Source organism: Rhinolophus hipposideros (genome assembly GCF_964194185.1).
Source record: "Rhinolophus hipposideros genome assembly, chromosome: 12".
NCBI classification, from domain to species: domain Eukaryota; kingdom Metazoa; phylum Chordata; class Mammalia; order Chiroptera; family Rhinolophidae; genus Rhinolophus; species Rhinolophus hipposideros.
The window spans coordinates 11635810-11658106 of record NC_138058.1 but is presented as its reverse complement, the minus strand read 5'-3'; the positions used below and the strand labels follow the sequence as shown (position 1 = coordinate 11658106).

General features: G+C 47.2%; 2 protein-coding genes across 10 annotated transcripts in view; one reads left to right on the top strand and one right to left on the bottom strand.

Moving 5' to 3' along the window:
- INPP4A (inositol polyphosphate-4-phosphatase type I A) overlaps positions 1 to 13510 on the top strand; it is a 109320-nt gene extending 95810 nt beyond the window's left edge. For 4 of the 8 annotated variants that reach the window (XM_081068495.1, XM_081068492.1, XM_081068494.1 and 1 more), the window contains 2 exons: positions 1819 to 1973; positions 10846 to 13510. In XM_081068495.1, coding sequence (XP_080924621.1) covers positions 1819 to 1973; positions 10846 to 10978 — 288 coding nt within the window. In that variant the 3' untranslated portion in view covers positions 10979 to 13510. Of the gene's footprint in view, positions 1 to 1818; positions 1974 to 6325; positions 7372 to 10845 lie in introns of those variants that run through there. The other 4 variants (XM_081068490.1, XM_081068493.1, XM_081068488.1 and 1 more) reach the window with 1 other exon arrangement.
- A 754-nt stretch (positions 13511 to 14264) lies between these two features.
- COA5 (cytochrome c oxidase assembly factor 5) lies at positions 14265 to 22218 on the bottom strand. Of its 2 annotated transcripts, XR_013994623.1 has the most exons (4): positions 22053 to 22218; positions 18376 to 18459; positions 16780 to 17327; positions 15612 to 16659 (listed from the first exon to the last, which is right to left on the bottom strand). XR_013994623.1 is itself a non-coding variant. In XM_081068496.1 (3 exons), the coding sequence occupies exons 1-3, from the start codon at positions 22149 to 22151 to the stop codon at positions 17286 to 17288; spliced, it is 225 nt and encodes a 74-aa protein (XP_080924622.1). In that variant the 5' UTR covers positions 22152 to 22218; the 3' UTR covers positions 14265 to 17285. The 2 variants fall into 2 exon arrangements, 1 of the variants encoding a protein (XP_080924622.1); XM_081068496.1 differs by having other exon boundaries at positions 14265 to 17327.
- Between the last annotated feature and the right edge of the window lie 79 nt (positions 22219 to 22297).

Below are 22297 nucleotides of genomic sequence, written 5' to 3'. Positions count from 1 at the left end.
GTGCGAGAGAAGCCGTGCAAGCCACTCAGGTGCTGGGACTTCCCATCCCCACTTGCCCGGGGCTGCCTCCTTTTCTGGATCTTAGTTTTTTTCATTACTGTGTGTGAGCAGGGTGTCCCTAGCTAAACAGAATATCATGAGTCAGGTTCAACACCTCACTTCACAGATGGGGAGACCAGCAGAGCCCCCAGGCTGGTGGCGGCCCCTGGAGCCTGGAGCCTGGCACTGGGACTGCCCCCTTGGGCCTTCCTCCTGCAAGCTCCTGTTAGGCCTGGATGTGCATGTGGCACTTCCGGCTTGTGTCACGCATCTGGGTCGTGAACTCTGCAGCCTGTGGGATTCAGTGAGCATGTCCACGGGCACCCTTACTTCGTCGGTTACAATTTTAGCAGGTCTGAGTCAAGTCACTCTTCACCTAGCTTAGGGGCTACTTAGGGCATTTTTCTTTCATTTTTACTTTTTTTTTTGCCCTCAAAAGAAGCCCATCCTCCACCTGGTGGTCTTGACTGAGGTTTTTAGGGCATTTCCCATTTTGTCTTTCCTTGGACACAGTGCTCAGCCCACACTGTGCTGCCTGCCTGGTGGCACCCGGGGTGGCTGCATGTTCAGCTCTGCTGGCCTGAGAAGCAGGTGTGGTGCCATGCTCAGGGCAGGCTGCGGTGGCTCAGATCGTTCTGGAGTACCCACGTCGCGGGAGCCCACCAGGGTCCCGCTTGGATCATTTCTCATTCGACATGTAGTAGTTGGAGCAGGTCCACAGGCACAGGTCCTTCTCTGAGGCTCCTGTGGCCACGTGGTTTGGAATTCACACGTTTCCGTGTTTTACATGTGATGTGGTGTGGTTTGGTGCACATGTGTGTGGTGTGGTGCACGTCACCCTGTGCAACGCGCACGCACATGATTGAACATCCCCGGAGGAGTGTGGGCAGCACGCTGGAATCAGACTCATTAATATTGCTTCACTGAAACGGAGGACGGGGTATTCAAAATGGGGTTATACCATCTCCAATCCGGGTGTGCTGCCAAATGAGGTTGCCACAAACTTACCAGAAAAAACACCCAATTTTTATTGTAGGACTTTCTGGACTTGGAGACTTTGTACCTAGGATTGTACCCAGTGGTGCAGAGGAAATGACTCAAAATGTCCTTCCCATGGGGAGAGGGCGTGCCCTGAGGTGGCCTTTACCTGGCCTGAAGGTGGCCCCACCGTGCGAGCCCCTCATAAGTGAGGGAGACGTACTGGCGCCTACCCCTGTGCCAGGACCCTGGGTGTGGTAGGGGACGGTGAAGGGCCTGCGGGGCCCAGTGGTCAGGAGGTGGCCAAAGGCAAGTGGTCTCCTGAGCTCCCACCTGTGTGGGTGAGGAGGACAGTGGAGACCACTGGGCCTGTGCTACGCCTTCCAGAAAGGCATGGGCACCTGGCCAGGGGCTGGGCATCCTGTGAGCCGCTCTCACCTCCTTGAGGTGGTCTTTGCTGCCCCCAGCCCCCATCCTCTGAGGGGCCAGGACCAAAGGGCTGCACGTGACAAGATGGTGTGGGCATAGTTTGAAAGAGGGTAGCGTGTAAGGTCAGTGAACAGACGGTGATACCTCAGAAGGGAAGGGGGCGTGGGCCGAGAATGAGTGTCTTGTGGGAGAAGGAACAGGAGGGGTGGCTGGGGAGCGAGGCCGCCCCTGGGCAGTGACTGCTGCCAGCGCAGCTCTGGCAGGACGTGGGGCGGGGAGTGGCCGGGCCCTCCGTACTCTGCCCAGTGCATTTGGAGGTGTCCCCACACTGCGTGGTCCCCCTGTAAGTGCAGCCTGTTTTCCTGTTGGCAGATCTGCCGCCGTCTCAATGGGGTCCGGTTCACCAGCTGCAAGAGCGCCAAGGACCGCACTGCCATGTCGGTGACGCTGGAGCAGTGCCTGATCCTGCAGCACGAGCACGGCATGGCCCCGCAAGTCTTCACCCAGGCCCTGGAGTGCATGCGCAGGTGAGCCCGCTGCCCGCTGCCCGCCCGCCTGCCCACTGCAGCCCGGCTGGTCCCGCTGCCGCCTCCCGCCCCCCCTCCGTCACAAGCCCCCTGACCCCAGCGTCACTGGTTTGACTTTGGAAAAATGCACCAGTGTTTTCAAAGTCAAACTGTCGGCGCTGTCCAATTGAGACAGCGTCCTCGTTCAAGTCCAGGGGGCAGTAAGGAGCTCGCAGTCTCTAGAGCAGGACTGCACTGAAACGGGTGTCAGGACGTGACATGGGGGGGCTCCTGTGCAGGCCGCTTGGCACATGGCCTGCCCCCCAGCCACCGGCCTTGCTGTGGGTGTGAGTTAGGGCCAGCGCTGTCTCAGCAGGCATCTGCTCTTTACATCATACGTATGTCTCCTTTCAAACTTGAGTGACAAGTGCGTCTGCAGGTTGCACGGGTCTGCTCCGCTTTTTTCCCAGCAGCCGACACCATTTGCTTTCACGAGCAAAGTGTCAGATGAGTGTCCTGTGGTGACAGCAGCCTCCCGCCCGCCTGTCCGTGGGCTGTGGTGACCTCACCTAACCATGTTCTGATTCTGAGGCAGCAGCTGTGTTTGCAGAATGAAACCCGGGACTAAAACTGCCTACTGTTGACCGATGCCTTGTTTCAAGCACTGCCGGGGAGCGCCTTACCCCACATACCAAAAGAAAGGATAAGAAACCTGGTTTTCCGTCTCCTTCACTGTAGTCACCAATGCTGTCACAGTCTCATTTCCAGAAGCCACTCCTCCTGAATGTTCTGTCATGTGTCCTCTCACCAAATTTTTTAAGCGTTCAATTCTCTTATCCTTTCTATATGTTTCTGCCGTTTGACCTTCTCACAATAATGCACAAAAACCACGCCAGAGCTCCTGCCTCTTGATTCCAGCATTCTGTAAAAATGGAATCGTTTTGTCCGTTTTTGTCTTTCCAAGTTCATCTAAACCTCTCTGTCACCTCAGGGCCACCTGTTTATGCACTCTGGATAAGTTTACCACCCTCCCTGCCCTCGGCCTCAGGGAAACAGTGGAGGCTCAAAGACCCCTGTCTGGGGCACCCTTGACTAATGGCCTGTCCTCAAGGAGTCTGTCCCCTTAAGGTTCAGTGTCCCTAGTGCCATGGGGGGTGATAGGGCCTGGGTTTCAGCCACATCTGTTACCTGCGAAGTGGTGAGAGGGACCGCTCTGGTGACATGCAGACCTCAGCCAGCAAAGAAACAAAAAAAGTGGAGAGGGGATACCTGTGGTTGTTGGAACAGATGTTAGGATCAGGTCCATTCAGGAGAGCAAATTAAGCCTGCGACATCGCTAGAGGCAAACATGACAAACCTGAAGTTGTCCTACTTCAGTCACATGATGAGAACACAGGGTTCTCTGGAAAAGACAAGAATGCTGGGAAAAATATGAGGCCGCAGAAAAAGAGGAAGACCAGATATGAGATGGATGGACTCCATAAGAGAAGCCAAAGGCTGAGTCTCCAGGAACTGAGCAGGGCTGTTGGGGACAGGACACTGGACATCATTCATTCACAGGGTCGCCAGGAGTCACAGCTCACTCAGCGGCACGTAGCACACACACACCCTACAGTAGACCTGAGCTAGGTGGACAGTTGACCATAGACCTCTGTCCACTCTTGGCTTCTGGAACAAATGGGATGAAAACGATAATTCATTCTGACTGCATGTGAGCACACAGGTCGCAGGAAACCAGGGAGAAAGTGGCTCCTTAAAGAGACAGGGACGGCCCCATCTGCTTGCTTGGAGCCCACCATGGGATTGTGGGGGCAGTGCCCACACGCCCACAGATTAGCATTATAGTTTACAGCACACAAAGCAGCTTTTACTTTTTATCACGTAAGTAATTTATATTCCTTGTAGGAAAATTAGAAAATGCAGGTTGTACACACACACACACCCCCCACGGGCGTGAGTGTGGTTAAGCCACACGTTGGTTAACCAGTTCCTGAAGAACATAGAAAACAGAATTCACACGTGCACAAATGTAATTATACATGCAATTTTGCCTGTTGTTTCAGCCTTTTGTCACTTACCTGTCTTGTGAGCACTTTTTCAGGTTAATAAACATAGACCTTCCCGTTGGGAGCACAGCATAATTTATCCCGTTGGTGCTCACAGACTGTTTGAGCTGCGTGTGGGTGTGGAGTACTTCAGGGGCGCAGTGAACTTCCTGTGTATTCTCCCAGCCACACTGCCCCATTGATTCCCTAGGTTAAAAAGGGTGTGCCTATGCAAGGCCTTTAATCCAAAGTGACACTCTGCTCCCATAGCTAGCTGTCACCCCCCCACCCAGGTCCCCACGCCCGGGTCTCCCCCCCGAGTGCCTGCTCTCCACCCTCTGGGTGTTACTGTTCCTGTCACTGTTCTGAGCGCTTCCGAGTATGTTTCCCTCCATTCCTGGCGAGGACCCCCAGGCCCTGAGCAGGGAAGGACCTTCTTCCCCTGGGAACAGGCACCATCCCCCTGGGCCTCCCCTGCCTCTCTGAAACCCCACCCGCCTCCCATGATGCTTGTCTTTTTAGTTTCTTATTTATGTTTTTTCTGACTTTTCTGAAATCTCTCCAGTGAACATGTGCTACCTTACTAATCATTTAAGAAGTTACTAAAAACAGAAGCACAGCCCCATCCCATTCCGCCTCTGCCCGCCCCCCAGAATCCTCGTAGCTCCCGCCCAGGGCGCGGCTCGCTGCTGCCTTGCCTACCTGACCTTGCGGCTCTCGCCGCCTGCATTTGCTGTAAGGCGACGCTGTTCCACCCGACTTCCATGTTTTTTGACTGACCCGTGTGGAGAAGACGTGTGTGTTCACAGCCTGCAGGCCCGAGGGGGCTGGGTCACTAGCTAGTATCTCTGGCTGCTCGGGGGCCAGGACATGTGGTTCAGCCAAGAGCCCTAAGGAGGCAGCAGTGAATGTGGCCGTGCCCGTGAGTGGAGGAGTGCATTTTGGTTCTCTTGCTTTCTCGCTTGCATCTAACCAGATGGGAGAGTCGAGCATGCAGGCTGGGGTATGGGGGCCAGGTCGGTGGGGTCAGGGGCAAAGCTGGTACCCAGGCTGTCCTGGAGGCCCAGGGTGAGTGGTGGCAGTGCTGTTCTAGCGAGTGGTGAACAACCAACTCTCTTCAATTAAGCAAACAACAAGCCCTGATCTGTAGTGCTTGCCAATTTCTGTGGCATAAATACTCTCACTGGGGCCTATTTCAAGCTACCAGTGTGACACCATGGGACAGCATGGGAGTAGGGAAAAGGTATCTCCACTCGGTCCTTGTGAGCCATCTGAGCTGATTTCAGTTCACTGCTGGTGGTCCCCTCTGTCCCCAATGCGAGGGCTGAAACACAGAGTGTGCCTTCCTAAGTAGCCACAGTGACCCCTCCTAGACTGTCCTGGCTGGGAATGTGACCGTCAGTGCTCACAGCATGGAAAGTGGCATATCAGAATGGCATATCCCAGCAGGGCCAGTCCAGCGCTTCCAGCTTCCTCTGGGAAAGCCCGGGAGGACCTCTGGCCTGCCTCTCTCCCAGTAGGTCCTCATGGGCTCCCCACCGTGTCCTGTCACTTCTGATGCTGTGTCACTGTGGCCACTTGGGTGGCCATGCATAGAGGATGAGGGTCCAGAGTCCTATGGTTCTAGCTGCCCTCTCACCTCAGGACATTTCTTCTGGACCAGAAGTGGGGGAAGCCAAAATTTCAATGTGAGTTTGGTTGCATACCATTCTTGGGGACAGTAACATGAAAAGTGGAGCCACCAGTAGCTCACGCCCTGCCACTGCTTAGCCTGAAAGCCAAGGCGAGTCCGGTGAGGGCTCTGCCTCCAGTTGACACTTGAGGTAAATGGTTATTGTCTGAACAGTTAATCAAGAGGCAGCTTTGGCAAGACTGCAGCGGCACGCTGCTCAGACACATGTGAGAAGGTCAAACTCCCCCTCTCCCCATGGTTCTTCATGTTCAGCTTGCTGTTTGAGGGCCTCGTCTCTGCGGCATGTGAGAGCATGGCGGGCGGCATGGCGGTGCGTGTGGCGGCCGAGAGCGTGAACATGGAAAACCATTAGTCAGCCTACATGTGTGTGTTTTCAGTAGACTACAGTATTTTTTCCTTATTTTCACTTCTCTTTCTCTCCTTTTTTCTTGTAACCGTGCTGGTTTTGTTTTGATATTCCTTTTACGTCCTTTTCTGCATCTCATCTTTTCTTTCTGTTGTGGCTTCATTCCATTTTATTTTTTTAATTTTGCCTCTTGGTTCTCCTCTTTTTTTCCATATTTTTGATAAAATCCATTGCACGTGTCTGTCTTTTTTCTTTATTCCCTTTCTCCCAAACGTTTTCCTTTTCACAGCATTGGAACACGGGAGGTAGTCACCCAGAAGAACTTGAGCGGCCTGGTACCCATCCGAGACTTAAGGCTAGACCCCAGCCTCCTCTGTTCCATCCCTTTATTAGCGCTGAGCCCCAATTTACTGATTGTGTGGCTCTTTCTGAGCATAGCATACCTGGTGACCAAATTGCGTTGCAAATGAATATCATTATGAAAAATTAAATAAGTCACAAGAAAAACAAAAGTGCCAGAATATGTCCAGCCATCGCGCACCTAACTGGACAGAAGGAATGTGTCAAAGCGAGGTCTGCCAAGAAATATTTCATGCCTTACAGTTTGACGTTTTGTTGTTCTGAACTGTAAATACCTGCCCAGTTACTTCACCAAGAAGACTTGTTCGTTTATATCCTACAGTTTTTAGTGCTTGTAACATGTTCCTACAGTGCCCTGTGACTGCATTGTTTAGCTGGCCTGTATTGAATCTCTTCCCTTCTGATGTAAAGCTGTTTATTACCTGTCTCTCTCATGTTCCCCGTTTCCCAGAGAAAGGAATTCTGTCTGAAAAGAATGTGTATACTTGATACTATTCTTTAAATGTTCTGCATACCCCTCCTTTCCTTTTGAAGAGCAATGAAAATGATAGGCGCTTTATAAGTGGGTCATCTACATAAGCCTATTTAATAGGACATGTACTTTCTGCTTTCATTTCAAAGCGTAGTTCCTTAACTTACGGTAGCAAACAGTTTGCAGCATCATAACATTTCCTTGCCTATGTTTATCATTTCCAAGTTGAGATGACACAAAGCTGTGAACACAGTAGCACATTATACCAAGTCAGGCACATAAAAATAACGCATTGCATGTGACTTTCAGTTTACTCTTTTACATCCTTAAGGATCATTAAACTGATTACAGGGATTAATGCATTTAGTAACAAAAAGCTGTTAAAGTTATATACATTAATTTTTCTTGAAATAGCATTTTTCATTTTAAAAACTGCATCTTTAAATTCAGATTAAAGTCCAGATATCTTTTCTCTCTTATAAATCAAATGTCTGTTGATAATGAAAAAAAAAAAAAAAGTCAAAGAAAAGTGACCAAAAAAATAAATAAATAAGGCCTACCTTTTGGGCAGTTGTGCCAAGGGGAGCTGTGAGAGAGAGTTGCTTTGGTTTTTGCTATTATCACTTAATTTTAACAAGGCACTGTCCATAAAATGGGACAGTTTATAACCTTGACATTCACATTTGACAGAAGGGTAGTTGTACACCTATAAAGGTAACAATAAATTAGGGGGAAATTCCTCAGACCCCATATCAGAAATACTCAGTGCTTCTCTGTCTTCCAGTTCAAATTTGTTGCGATCTGTTTTTGACCTCCACCTGGTTCTCCATACACTGTATTTTATGAAAGGGGATTTTTTTTTTTAACCAGTCTAGAAAAATTTGGGTGAATTCAGAGAAGCTGCCTTTTCCAGGAACTTTACACCCACGTGTGCACAAAAACCCACCTACCATAGACTCTGGCCTCTCTTCCCTCTCCACAACTTCCAGAACTTACTCTGGGATTCGTCTGTTTGGTATGAGATCTGGGTCTGGGTTTTAGGAATCACAGAAGCAGTTAGCAGTGAGTGACAAATGCCAGGCGCAGACTGTAAATTCTAAAGTGGAAGACTGTCCTTGTCACGCGCTCGGAGCATGGCAGGGGCCCTGGGGCAGGTGTCACACCTGTGGCTGAGTCCAGTCTTCTCACAAGTGCAATGTGGTCAGTGTCTTTTCTAGAAGAAGTGAGGTGGCTGTTGTGTGACACAGCAGCTGACATCTTTAGTAGGGAGTCTCCAAGTGCCAGTGACAGGCATTGGAGAGTTGTTGAACATGACGCTGGGTGCTAGATGAGGCCCTGTCAAGATTCTTTGAGAAGTATGTTTACCACTTGCCCTCCTTCAAACTAAGGCACAAACATCAACCCTGTAAGACCCTTTCGTTTACTTTACGTAAAGGACGGAAAAGACCACAGATGCGCTTAGTCCCCGCCCACAGCTTCCCAGTCACTGCAATGGGTAAAGCACTCCTGAGGCCCTATGGTGGTGACACGTGCTTGTGCCCACCTCCAGGCGGGCAGAGGCCATGCACAGTTGAGGGGGTCCCTTCTAACTACAGACAGCATGCCCTCTTCTTCCTGGGGCCTACGGGTGCATTTGTGACACTGTCCAGAAACACCCTGAGGGCCCATCACCCAGCAAAGGGAGGCCATGCCCCCTGGAGGAGCCCCTCCAGGGGCTCTCCAGGCCTTCCTGCCTTGTGTAGGTTTGGCTGCTTGGTTGATGGGAAATGGATGGAAGGGAGGGAGGATAGGTGCTTTAGTTTTCTCTTCAGGAGCCGGGTCAAAAGGCAACGCATTGTAACTTTACAGGGTCAGCACGAGGAAAGACTCTGTCAGCCTAGGCTGTGGATTGTTGGTGTTTCTTTTGTAGAATATCTGAGAAAAGAGACTCAGTATGCATACCCTCTGTGCTAAGCTTTAATATCACTAAGGCCTTTTACCCATTAAATCAGGCTAAATGTGTAGCTAGAATCTTTTCTGCTTTAGTGAGAAATAGGCAGGTTGAAACAAAGAGGGGAAGATGACTCAGGAAAGGGGAATTGCTGAGATTTGGTGCTGGTTTTCAAGCTGCTTCTCGGGTGGTGTGAGCACTGAGACCTGGTCGCAGGCAGGGTCACTAAGCACCGATGTTCAGATGGGTTCTAAAGTGGGTGATCCCCACATGAAAGGGAAAACCAGAGGCGTCCCTAAAATGAGTTGTCATTCGGGTTTTCATTGTGATTTTTCATTTAAAAAATGGATGTCCTCAAAAAGAAATAATTTGCGGTATAATGTATTCAGCTAGTTAAAACAGTAATTAGCTTCTTCAACATGTAAATAAAAGATAATGTCTATGTTCACACATTATTCTTTGCTCCTCAAAGCACTTTGGCATTTGCTCGTGATCGGTGGTTTCTGAGAAGTACACACACTTCTGTGTAAATAGAGAAGCCATATCTGACAGAGTCCGAGAATGTGAGAGTTTGCAAAGATTACATGAGATGAACTGTGCATAAAACTAGAGCTTCTGCTTTAAGTGGAAATATATTTTTATTTGACTACTGGATGTGAGCAAACACTAGGGGCTCCTTGCACGTGAGGCCCAGTGTTCAGCTCCGATGACCCGCGTCTTGCTGAGGGCCTGAGGCTGTGGTGACGGGGACGCATATTTGAGTCACTAAATTACTTAATAACAAGCAGGTGGATACGTTTCTGAGCTACCTGAGCTTACCTTTTGAATAAAATTGCTGTCTTACCAAAAATATTTTATGTGTTCTTGAAAATGAGACTGTCATTTTCACTTTAAAAGACTCGAGCACTTGCCACTGATACATTTTTTAAAATGCATGACATAATGGTGTTCATAAGATTGGAAATATTTTTTTTAAATCACTGTTTCTTGGTAATGGGAAATTTTACATCTCAGAAGGGGGATTTTGTACTGAATTTGATAACTAGTTGATGTAATTGCGAGTCTCAGAATATTATAAAAATACAAAGTTAGACTACGCTGTAGGAAGTCATTTATATTGAGAATCGCTTTTGCCTGTTAATTTGTGGTCTCCATCGGAATCCTTCCCAGAGAACTCCCTGATGCTTCCTTGGGGAACAGGAGGCCTGCCTCACCCCTCATCCTCCTGCTCCGTGTTTGATTTGCCCACTGGGTTGCCTTGACAACCCCCCATCAAATGCAGCTGGAGACGATGCTGGCAGCAGCAGGCTGTCTAGGGAAGGGCACTGGTGGGCTCAGTGGCACTCTTCTGAGAGGCGACCACTATAAGGGCAGCCCACCTGGAAAAAGCATCTGGCTGCACCAGGACACTTCGGTGGGGGTCACTCCTTCACGATGCTCCAGCCCTGATACCCGTGCAGACCCACAGTGCAGCCATCGCCTGGGCCCCTGGATTGCTTTGTACCTGCCCAGGAGACAGCATGTTAGAGCTGCCTTCTCAGCCAGATGGCTTTGCCCCATGTTGAATTCTGCAAGGAAAATCAGCATTTTGAATTTGAGGTGATTGACAGCTGTTGCTAACATAGAAAAACGCAGCTCTCTTAAGGCTTGGGTAAGAGTCCACTATTTATTTTCCCATTTAATTAGCCGTGTAACAGAAGCTCTGAACCATTAGTTATGCCAGACCCTCAGATAACTACACATGAAATACATGAAACCATTCACTTAAAAAAAAAAGTTTGTTTCCACTTAGATACGGTGCTGCTTTTGGAAATACAGGACTCGCAGTCCCATTGAGCATGTGTCCATCTCTGTGCTTCTTAACGGCCTTGTTCAGAAACCCACCATCCTACGTGTGTATTGTTGTAAATAGTCCGGCACCCATTTAAATGAATCAAGCTTTTTTTTTTTTTAATGCTATGAGAATAATCAGTTCATTTCATTTTACTTTGTCTTTTCTTTTTTCCTTTTTTACTGCTGTCACTTCTTGTGCTTGTTTTTTCCCCAGTGAGGGTTGTCGAAGAGAAAATACAATGAAGAATGTTGGAAGTCGCAAATATGCATTTAATTCCCTGCAGCTGAAGGCTTTCCCCAGGCATTACAGACCTCCCGAAGGGACTTACGGCAAGGTCGAAACGTGAACACACGGTGTCCTCTAATTAGCTGTCACATAACAATGTGGGTACCCTCTAGTGTCATATAGGAATTCTTCAAGAAGATCTGAAGGATTGGATTTTATTTTTGTGTTTTTAAAAAATCTTCCACTAAAGAGCCTATGAAGCATGCCCTCGCACCTCCCCTCGCCCCTCCGCCCCCCACCCCCACCTTGGAATCTGTAGGAGGTGACGTTTGGCTCGATAGTGTGAATAGTAATGACAGTCCCTTTAAACATCCTGTGGCCAGAAGCGCACAGATCCCATCTGTAATCATGTGTCCCAATCAAACTAGGTTTTTCTGAAATGCTACAAGACTTTTTTAAATGCCCACTTAGGCGCTGCTCACCTAACTTATTTTTCTACTGAGTAACTCAATTGAGCATTGAATTACTATCTACTTTTTAAAACTCTGAATGTAAAACAGTAAACAGTAAACAACTGCATTCTGGGCAGACCCGTAAATGTTCAATGCTACCAAGATTTGGGGAAAGCAGCTAGCTGGCTCATGCAGTGAGGGCAGGTGGTTCTAATATATGTCCTGTCTGTAACAGCACAGGGGACACCAGAAGTTGAAGTAAAGGTTGAGGCATCAGCCTGAGATAAGACTATGAGAATATCACACCTGCAAAGCCCCCGCCCTGTGGGGGCCATGTCTGTCCCTTACGAGTTATAGAACAGGGTGTCTGCTTGAGAACGTGAAGCCAGCTGCCTCCTGTTCTCCTAAGTCCCACATCCAGTCTCACCATGCCCCATGGTGCGGCTCCCCTTCTTCTCTGGATGTTGAGTTACAGTACCCAGGGCCTGCATGTGGTATGGCCAGTGCCTGTCACCACACTGGGGGTTTGTGTGTGTAGATAGTGGAAGCCTAAAGCTTTCAGAACAGACGTCCTTTTGTGGGTTTCCCAGTTTATTGTCTTGTAAAAGACAATACAATCATGTTTGAATGTCTGATGAAAGTCTTTTAAGTTTGTAATAATTGTTACTATCCTCTCCTCATTCTGTTCTGTAAGGTGACTATTGAGAAAGTTGAAATTAGCTCCTAAAATGAGATTTTGAAAGGGATTAACTTAGGGATTTCATAGAAAATTATGTCTCGTCATCTATTATAGATGATGAGTCTTATCTGCACATAGCAGCTTTTTCTTAGTTTATGTGTCTTATTAATTCTGTTTATCATGGTGATGATGTTTACATGTTATTTAAAAGGCTGTAAAAGAAATACATGTGGCACATACTCGTGATGCTGATCTAATGATTGGTGACCTTTAGGAAATGCCTGTATTTAAAATTCTGGGTATTCTTTGGGGTCCTTTAGAAATGCCACTTGGAAACATGTAACAAATGTGGGCCTGGAGAGCTGAGGCACAGGCCACCCCACGGCAGGGACACTGAGCAGGTGAGCAGCAGGGTGGAACTGGGTGACGTTCCAGACCTTGTCCTACTCAGAAGTCACTGCACAGACAGAGCCTGCTGTCTCCTGATGCCCGATGGTGAAGTGTGAGCTGGTGTGGGTGCCGCATCTGTGAGGGATGGTTGTAGCTCACTGTCCCTTCTGTCGCAGCTGGGATCACTGTAGGGTGGCGGCAGAGAAACCTGTCCACCAAACCCACTGCAGGGGTGGGAGTCGCTGGTGTCCGGTGCTCCTGTTTCGCCAATCCCTGTTCAAAGACAGTTTCCAATATGGCTGATTCAGCCTTTCACCTCTCCACCATTTCATTTTTATTTGTACTTTTTTTAGTATCCCTTATATCTCCATCTTCTCTCATTTTTAACATCACTACCTTTAAATATATTCCCTTGTCTTTTTAAACCCGTATTGTTTCCAGAATTTTTTTTTTTTTGGTCTGAGGAGCAGTAAATAGCCTGCATTTATCCAAAGGGAATATAACAAATGTTGAGTCAACTGTTAGCAGTTTTGCATGTAGCACCTTTCTGTGGATTATGTTCCCGATTTTGGCTTCATATTTGGATCACCACACAACTCTAAGACTAGGCTAATTATGTAGAGTATATTCAGGTTTCAGTGTTGTGAGCCTTGCAGCCGGGCTCCCGTGGGACAGGTCTCACAGGGCGTCACCTACTCTCCACGCTTGCTGACTGAGGCATGGTGGTGGCCAGCAGCTCCTCAGGTCACGTGGGAGCTTTGAGTTTTCGTTGTACAAAGCAGGTGGTTTTATAGGTTACCGTAAAATAGGGGTTCCGTCCAGGGTTCCTTATAAGGCCCCCAATGAGACACTGAAAACCCGGGGTGTGCTGTGGGTTGTCAAGGCATTCAGCACAGTGGCCCCTGGTTTCCTTGAAAATGTATAAATACTGTACAATAGTTTTATCCTACGCAATTGTATCTGCCAAACTTAGTGCACTGAGGGACTTTTATTTATTTGTTTTGGGCAGTATTAATATATATACAAACATGCAGTTACTGTTTTATATATTCTTAGCTCATTGAAAGCTATGTATGCTGTAAATGTGCTCGTCTTTAGAATGACGAATAATAAATAACTGACAAGAACATTAAACTTGGTCTTTCCTGGTTCATTCTGTTGCGTTAGGAGGGCTAGTTCTGTGGCCGCCCTCTGACTGGAGGATCATTGATTGGCCCTGTGTTGAATGCTTGGGTGTTGGTAAACATGGGTCCATGAGACTTGTTTTGATTTTTTCACTTAATCTGAAGCAGAAGGGCAGTGGGGTGTGGGATAAGAGCACGGAAGTCTGATGCAGACAGACCCAGGTCCCCATCCTGTTCTGCCACTCCCTGGCTGGTGACTCTGAGCAAGCTGCTTGTCCTCTTTCCTCGTGTGCAAAGTATGGACACAACGGTACATTCTTCACAGGGAGTTGGGAGGTGCCTTGGCCTCACGTGTTCATGTCAGCTGTTGTGACTGTCCCGTGTCCAGAAATGTGCATCACGGCTGCTCTGTGGCTCTCGTCACCTGCCATATGACTTGCAAAATGTAATTCCATTAATGGTTTGTTATAACCAGGACTGCACCTTGCACTCGTGCCCAGTGATTTCCCCTGGATAAACTGCTGGCAGTTGAAATGCACAATAAAAGGATAATTTAAGTGTTTTAAGATTTTTGAATTTTTCATATAGGCATACCTTGGAGATATTGTGGGTTCGGTTCCAGGCCACCACAATAAAGTGAACAGTGCAATAAAGCGAGTCCCACAAATTTTTGGTTTCCCGATGCACATAGAAGTTATGTTTATACTCTACTGTATTCCATTTAAGCGTGCAATAGCATTATGAGTAAAAAACAATGTATATCCCTTAATTAGAAATTACTTTATTGTGAAAGAATGCTGTCGTGTGAGCCTTCGGCGAGTTTTTTTGCAGGTGGAGGGTCTTACCTTCAGTTTGTAAAAAGCGCAGTATCTGCGACACACAGTAAAACCAGGTCTGCCTGTTACCCAGGAAGTTAGGCCACCTCCACGCAACGACGGGCCACACTGGCCTGTGCCTCCCTGGGTAGGCTGTTCTGTGCTAAGATTTGGCACATGGGTAATAACTTTCCTATTTGCATGGCAGCCATCACTACCCGAGCTGTGAGAGATTCCTGAGAGGGGGGTCAGAATAGCCACACTTCACATTCCCCCTGGGCCTCAGCATCGTCACTGCTGTGATGCCTTCATGCCCCAGGCTCTGGGTGGGCCTTTCTGGCCAGGCCAGGAAGGTCTGCATTCAAATGCAGGCCTTTATGGTGCCGTCACTCTCTGGTACCATTTAACGGACCATCAGTTCCAATGCATCTTTTGGAGCAAAATTTAATACAAGACCTGGTCTTTAATATGAAATATAATCTAACATAAGACCGGGTCGTATATGAATTTTTGCTCCAAAAGACGCAATAGAGCTGATGGTCTGGCTCGGTCTTATTTTCAAGGAAACACGGTAGGTGCGGGAGCACAGAGCACGTCATTGCTTCTTCCTCCTTGCTTCTTCCACTTGCGCTCCGTTGGCTGCTCTGGCCTCCCCAGGTTTCTGTCCATAAGTCTTCTCACTTTGGATGCTCTTTCCGAAGCTTTACCCATTCCTACAGAATAAATTACCACTTATTGGCTAATGCCTGCCAAATTTCTAGGTCCATCCCACTTTCCAGGTCCAGATCCATCTACACGTCCAACCACATCTCAGTCATTCTACTTGGGTGTGTCAAACACAGCACGTCAACACCAAATCCTGCATCCCCTCTCCTCCCAGCTGGCTGAGGCTTCCTGATAAGTGACCCCACCGCCCACCCTGGGCTCATCTCCCTTCCCCAGCACATCTCAACAGCCACGAAAATGTCTCTTCTTCCCATCCCGTCATGCCATGCACACACTTCCAGCCCTCAGCCATGTCCCCTCTGATCTGGACCACCCGCCACCCCTCCTCAGCCTGCTCATGCCCCCTTCTAGGCCATCTCAGGCACGCCCTCCTCAATGGTGATTTCTCTCCACATGAGTTGCCCCTTCTAGAATAATCTTTTCCCTCATTCATTTTTGAATGTATGACTATTATACCACGTACATCCCATTCACCACGTCACTTAACATTTACTTTGTCTGGCATGTTACTGTGTGTTCCCAAAGGCAAGTGTAATGCCTGCTGCAAAGGAGCTACTCAGAGAAGTTTACTGAATCAAGATGGGTGATTTATTCTGGTGGTCAACTGAAACCTTTCCTGCTTCAGCACCAGATGGTGTTGCTTTTCTCTGTATATAACCCGTTACAGTAGTCCCCGCCTTATCCGAGGTTTCATTTTCCATGGTTTCAGTTACCCACGATCAACACATCACCACAAAGGCGAAGACAGCATAAACTTCCATAAGCTTGGATTAGGCAGTGGTTTTCTTAGGTACACCAAAAGGAAAAACAGATACATTGGAATTCATCAAAATTAAAAATTGTTCTTCAAGAACAGCATCAAGAAAGTCAAGACAAACCACAAATTGGGAGAAAACCATTTGCGATTCATTTGTCTTTAAGGAACTTGCATGCACAATACATAAAGAACTCTTAAAACTCAACAACAGAAAGATAACTCAATTGAAAAATGGACAGAGGACTTAAATAGACATTTCTCCAAAGATACACAAGTGGCCAATAAGCACATGAAAACATGTTTGACCCCATAAACCATCAGGGAAATGCCAATCAAAATCCCAATTAGTAAATGGGCTACAGAATACTGATTGCTTTAAGTCCATGACCTGTGGATTTTTGAAGAAGCTGTGATTCATCATTCTTCAAAACTGAAAATAAAGATGGGAACTTGGAGTCACATTCGGCCCTCTACTGTATTAAGTGATCAGAATAAAATTAGTGTTATTCTAAACTTTTTCAAGCATTTCACGTTTTTCACTCTTGCTTTTCACAGTGAACATGTGTTTTTCAGTTTGTGCCAACTCTTCCCTTCCTTCTGCGATGAGGCCCACCACTCATCCAATGGGATTCTGATGGGAATTATAAGACCCAGGCCTGGCCAAGGTGATGAGCCCCATTCCTTTTCCCACAGGCACTGGTCTAATTCAAGGGCAGGGGATCCAGGGAATAACTCTTTTGTAGAATTTGATGAGTGGCCCCTAAAAAAGATGGTTCTCTTTCCATTTTGGATCACAGATCTTATGGATTGAGCTTTTGGATGCCACTAGCTTCTTTACCATCATGTAGAGAGGGCCAGCCTGAAAAGGAAGCCAGGAAACCAAAAAAGTCAAGAGATGGAGGCAAACAGCTCTGGCAACATATGCTGGGCCTTTGCACCCAGCTGTCTAATGTGTGATATTAACGTTTGAGGCTGTTACCTTGGTGAATCAGTATAGATGAAGCACTTCTCCCAGGAATCAAACACAGTTTATTTTAGAAGTAAACAGGACAGAATGAATAACAGAAAGTTGTATCCTAAACTTTCCTAATAGACACCTTCTCCCCAGGCTCCATGTTCATCATTTTAACAGTCCCATCAGTGGCCTTCATTAACATTCATGAAGGATGTACTAATTCTGTCATTTGATTGAGGAGTCAGGTTTGAAAATAACAACTTTTCCATTCTTTGTGCTTCAGAACAATTCTCATACTCCCAGCTCATAACTCATCCATTAAATTTTTCTTCTAAAAATAAATTAGAGCAAGAGGATCATTTATACATATTCAGAACTAGAACTCAGCCATTTCTCCAGTGTCCCACGGAGGGAAAAACTGGTCTGACCAAACAGATGTGAGAAAAAGTATGTTTCCTATTTTGGCTTCTCTGTTTTAATGACCATAAAAAATCCCTTGTTGTTTTCATCTCAGTTTCAACATAATAGTGTCAATATCCTTTTCTTCCTCTGAATCTTGATCTGGCATCCAACTGCAAAATAAATGTATAATTAAACCAAAATTTGTCCAGCACAATCAAAAAGGAAATTGTCAGAGCTACCAAAATAAATAAGGCATTAAAAATAAAATTTCCATTTAAGGTCACAATAAGGATTTTCTTCTCAAGTAAAATCCACATTGATCTTTTTCTCTGAACTACACTCAATATATGTTCTTCTAGCAAACAACTTTCTAATTAAGTTTTGTTGGGTTAATATTCAAATGTATTTGAAATCTTGAAATAGCAACTGAGAAAACAAAGAGCCCTGAAAAATGGTAAGTAACAGGCAGCCATCAGGGGATTAAAAACCCTTAAATTACCAGCTCATAGGATGACAGCATGAAGCCTCACAGTGCAGCCTCTTAAGGTTGGGATGCGAGGTGGGGCGGAGGGTACAAAAGTCAGCATATAGGGCAAACTTGCATAGTAGTATCAGTGCCTAGAAATTCTACAGGAAGGAATTGAGATTTACCCTACAATGAGTGCAGCACAGCCGGTGTGGGCCAGCCAGCCATTTCTTCATCTGATCACTACACGAAGCCAAAAGCCTTGTTTTCAATAAATCACTAAATAATCCTTAAATATGGGAACTGTAACAGGATGAGATGCTGATACTATGAGAAAACGGCCCATTCAAACTTCCCATCTCACTTTCACTCTGGGTTATGCACTTACTTGAAATACTAAGCGAAATTACCAGCACAATTTAAATTCTGTTTCAGGTTTCTGCCCAGCGTGCATCAGTGAAGTCACATTAGTTAAGTGTGACACGACCCCCTCTCTTGGAGGACTGATAGTGAAGCACTATTAGATCTTATTATATTTGCTAAGACTTCATTCTCATCCCTTCAGAACTTCGCGACAATCAGCAGCTGAGGTTGGCACAGGGGCAGGAAAACAGAACCACCAGCTACGGGTTTTCATGAATGCTACCTACCATAACTCACTACCTTTTTTTCCGAATGGTATCACTGCAAGCTATTTAACTCCATACAGCTAATTTTTAGCGTAAGCTTTTAAAAATCTCTTAATTACTTACCATTGATCTTTTACATTCAAAAAATGAGTATTTCAAAGCTTTGCAGTTTCCCTCCTTCAGACACTGCCGAGGGGATTTTCCTTCCTGCGACACATAAAACAATATAAATACCTGGGAAATTTTCTCAGAAAATACAAAATAACCTTCTGAAAATGGTTCATTTTTTAAAAAGTTAAGCAAAAGAAGAAAAAAGTAAACTAATTTGGGGGCACTTTAAGGGTATTTTTGAAAACATCGGTTTCCACAGGATACTTTTCTTTAAAACAAAAATCTAGAAATTAGTATCGTCAGGTCCTTTTGGGTAAGAAAGAGAAAGAGTAAAGGGGAAAGTAGTAATGGTGTCTTCAGTGTGCTGAAAACATTTACACTCAAGAACTCCTAAGGACGGAGAAGTGTGTGTGTGTGTGTGTGTGTGTGTGTGTGTGTGTGAGAGAGAGAGTGGGGGGGGACAGGACATACACACTTGCATATGTGATCAGGCATGTGGTGAATGAGGGCGTTTGTTCTGGAAAGCAGTATTAAGGGGTTTACAAGTCTCCGGTTATATCCTTTTAATGCAAGCAATTTAACCAACACATCTGCATTTTCCTACCCGCTGGCCCCCCAAGTCAAGTTCTCTATTTTGAGAAGCTCAACTAAGTGAGAACTGAAAGAGGAATGGGAGATAATATGAACAGAACTGACATATACTTGTGAGAGCGGGTCTGCCTGGGCCTGACGTGAAATGAACTCATCATTAAGCAGTGGCAGCTCAGAAGGAGATTACAGAGAAAACTGGGTTAAACATCATTCCCACTCTGCCATGAAGGCAGGATGCTGCTACAAGAATGTTCACAGGAAGAACGTCTACTTCTGACTCTGAATAAATAAGACTTAAAACTACAACTGTTAAAAATCAGACTTGAGAGTTAACAACAGCAAAAATAGGCGAGAGCTAAAATTTAGTTCCGTGTTTCCCCAAAAATAAGACCTAGCCAGACCATCCGCTCTAATGCATCTTTTGGAGCAAAAATTAAAGACCTGGTCTTATTTTTACAGTAAAATAAGACCGGGTTTTACATTAACTTTTGCCCCAAAAGACGCATTACAGCGGATGGTCTGGCTAGATCTTATTTTTGGGGAAACTGGGTAGTTTTCTTTCAAGGAAAACATGGAATAGAAATCCTGATACTACCTCTTCATTACCTTAAAATATTTAAACGAATCTACCGTCGTAAATTAACACAAAGGCACTTAAACATATTGGACACGTGGAAGTATCTACAGAAAGTATATTTCACAATTCAAAAAGCCAAGATTCAAATTTAATTGCGGCGAAATTTCTCTTTGAACACCCTACTCTACTAATCTGTCTGGTGACTAAAACCCTCAGAAGGACTAAATTTACTTAAAAAAAATTCAGAGCAGTCCTAGATCAGCTTAGTGGGAAGTTAAAAAATAAATGCTAGCTATTCCTGCCGACACAGAGCTCAAAATACTAAGAGGGGGAGGGATAGGGGGAAGGTGTACACACTTGAAGGCCGTTGGCAGTGTGAGCTCGTCCCACAGCGGGGGAGTGCCTGCCAGAGGGACGACAGGAAGGTGCAATAGGGACCATCTGTACCAATGAAGCAGGGTCCCAGAAATGAAATCTATAAAACAGCATCTGGAAAAAGTAAACTGAACTTGAATTTTCTGAATTACCTGCGGTTTAATGACATCAAACTATGATTTGCAATTCATGAGGAGGGAAAAATATCAAAACCCTACATTATTTTACTATTATAGAAATAAAACACTGCTTATTTGCCTTATGCAATGTCTGACAATATAAGGAAGATCATGAAATCTTCCTACTCAAGGTTGAGTTCCAATGTAAAATGAGTCAAGGGATGTTGAGGGTAAAAATGACCCTGTTCAGTGTTACTTGCAAAGCTCAAACAGCCAGAATTAGGGGCCCTAACATCAGAATCAGAACATTTTTAGTGTTGGTACTAAACACTTTGGTATTAATGAGGTAAGAGTACTACTGAAATAGAAACACCTGGTCCTTCATGTATCAGGAAAAACAGAACCCCAATTTCACCTGCTCTGCATCACTGGAGATTTCCCCTTGAGCAGATTTTGACACCCCAAGCTCACCACTGCGACGACTCCCCCAAACCACCCGAGAACCCCCAGACCCGACCTTCTGCCTCAGGACTACCCCTTTACACTCCAATTAAGTCACCACTGAGGATGAATCTACCAAAAACTAAAGGCACATCTATTTAAGGGGCTATTTATAAACATCAAGTTCTCCTAGGCGACCACTTTCGGCATCAATATGGCCACATAATCAACGGGAAAGCAAGTCTGTACCATTGGTCATTCTCTCTGCCTACAGCTTTCCAACTTTCCAGAGATGCAATTTCTACGCAGGAGTCAGTGTGTCCCATTCATCTCTATGTCCCCTGAAGTACAGCTTGGCACTGAAATGTTTGCCAAATAAATGATTCAATCACTGCAAACACCCAACTGGGGTGTCTCCCGGCCCCCAACGTCCTCCTCCGCTTCCCGAGTGCCTTTCCTCAGTCCTACCCCACGGTTTTGATTCCCGCGATCGCTCATCTCTGGGGTCTTCCTGATGCTAAATGTCAGGACAAAGTCCAAGCTCCTCACTCCGACACACACAGCAAACTTCCATCCTCCGGGCCCAGGGCACTAGCTTCCCCCGGCCCCACCACGCCTCCAGCTCTGCACAGGCTGTTCTCCCAGAATCTCCCCGCAGCCCCCGCAGCCCCCGCTCCTTACGTGATAAACTACTACTCAACTTTGGAGACGCAGATCAAGTGTCACCTCCTCTGTGAGGCATTTCCAGATTCGAAGCAAAAATAAGGTACTGTCCCCGGGGCTCCCCGGGCATTTTACTCCCAAATGTAAATATTTACTCAATGCTCACACAGCCCTTATCACAGGGACGCGGCCCCTGGCGGGTCTGTCCTTCCCCTCGGGCCAGTCTTAGGAGGTGGTGTCCGTGACTGATCCACCCGGGTGCCGCCTGTGCCCGGCGTCGCGCGTGCCACTAACGGGCGTTTGGCAGGAGCTGGCTCTGCACCAGCGGAGCAGACGGGAAACACGCCCGGCCGGGCGCGTGCGAACCGGGCCCTGGTCTCCTCATCTGTGTGACCCAGCGGGACTAGGACCCCTTACCTCCTAACTCTAAGTTTCCCTAGTCACCAGGAGGCCAGTCTGGCTGGCGGCTACGGTTACTGAACCAAATATAAATCATGCAACAGGAGAAACGCTGGAAGAACCTCCTGGTGCATGTCCATTTCGGGGGTAGCTGTCTTTTCTCGGAAATAGGAGCAACTTCCTGAAATAGCTCCCGCTGCACATAATTGGCTGCCCTCTGTCATCGCAGAAGGCGCTCAGAACCTAGCAGTGGCAGCTTTCAAAAAACGTTTCTGGACCCGAAATGGTTTGATCTTTACCCAACGGGGAGGTACCGTTCTCCCAAACTTCACACCCGAGGGAACGGAGGCTGCGACAGTGACCATGCCCAAGTCCAGTAACTTAGGCGTTGTGCTCCGCACCCGGGACGGCCCACTCCGGAGGCCCGTCCCCGGGCCGCCCCCGCAGGCCGCTCGGGACCCTCCGCCGCCCGCCTCCCCGTCTGGGCGTCGGCATCAGCCCGAGCGCCGGCCGGGCCGCGCTACCTGCAGCACACAGTCCGACTGCAGCAGACACGCGCCCAGGTCCTCCTTCACGCCCGCGCACGCGCCGCCCTCCGGCTTGTCCTCGTAATACCGGGGCATGGCCGCCGCCCCCACCGCTTCCGTCCGCAGCGCCTGCCCGCGACCCGGCTGCGAGCGAGCAACGTCCGGAGGAAAGAACCGGAAGCCGGCAGCAACAATTTCCGGAGGGCCGTCGGGGACTACGGGTCCCGAGAGGCCGCGCGCGG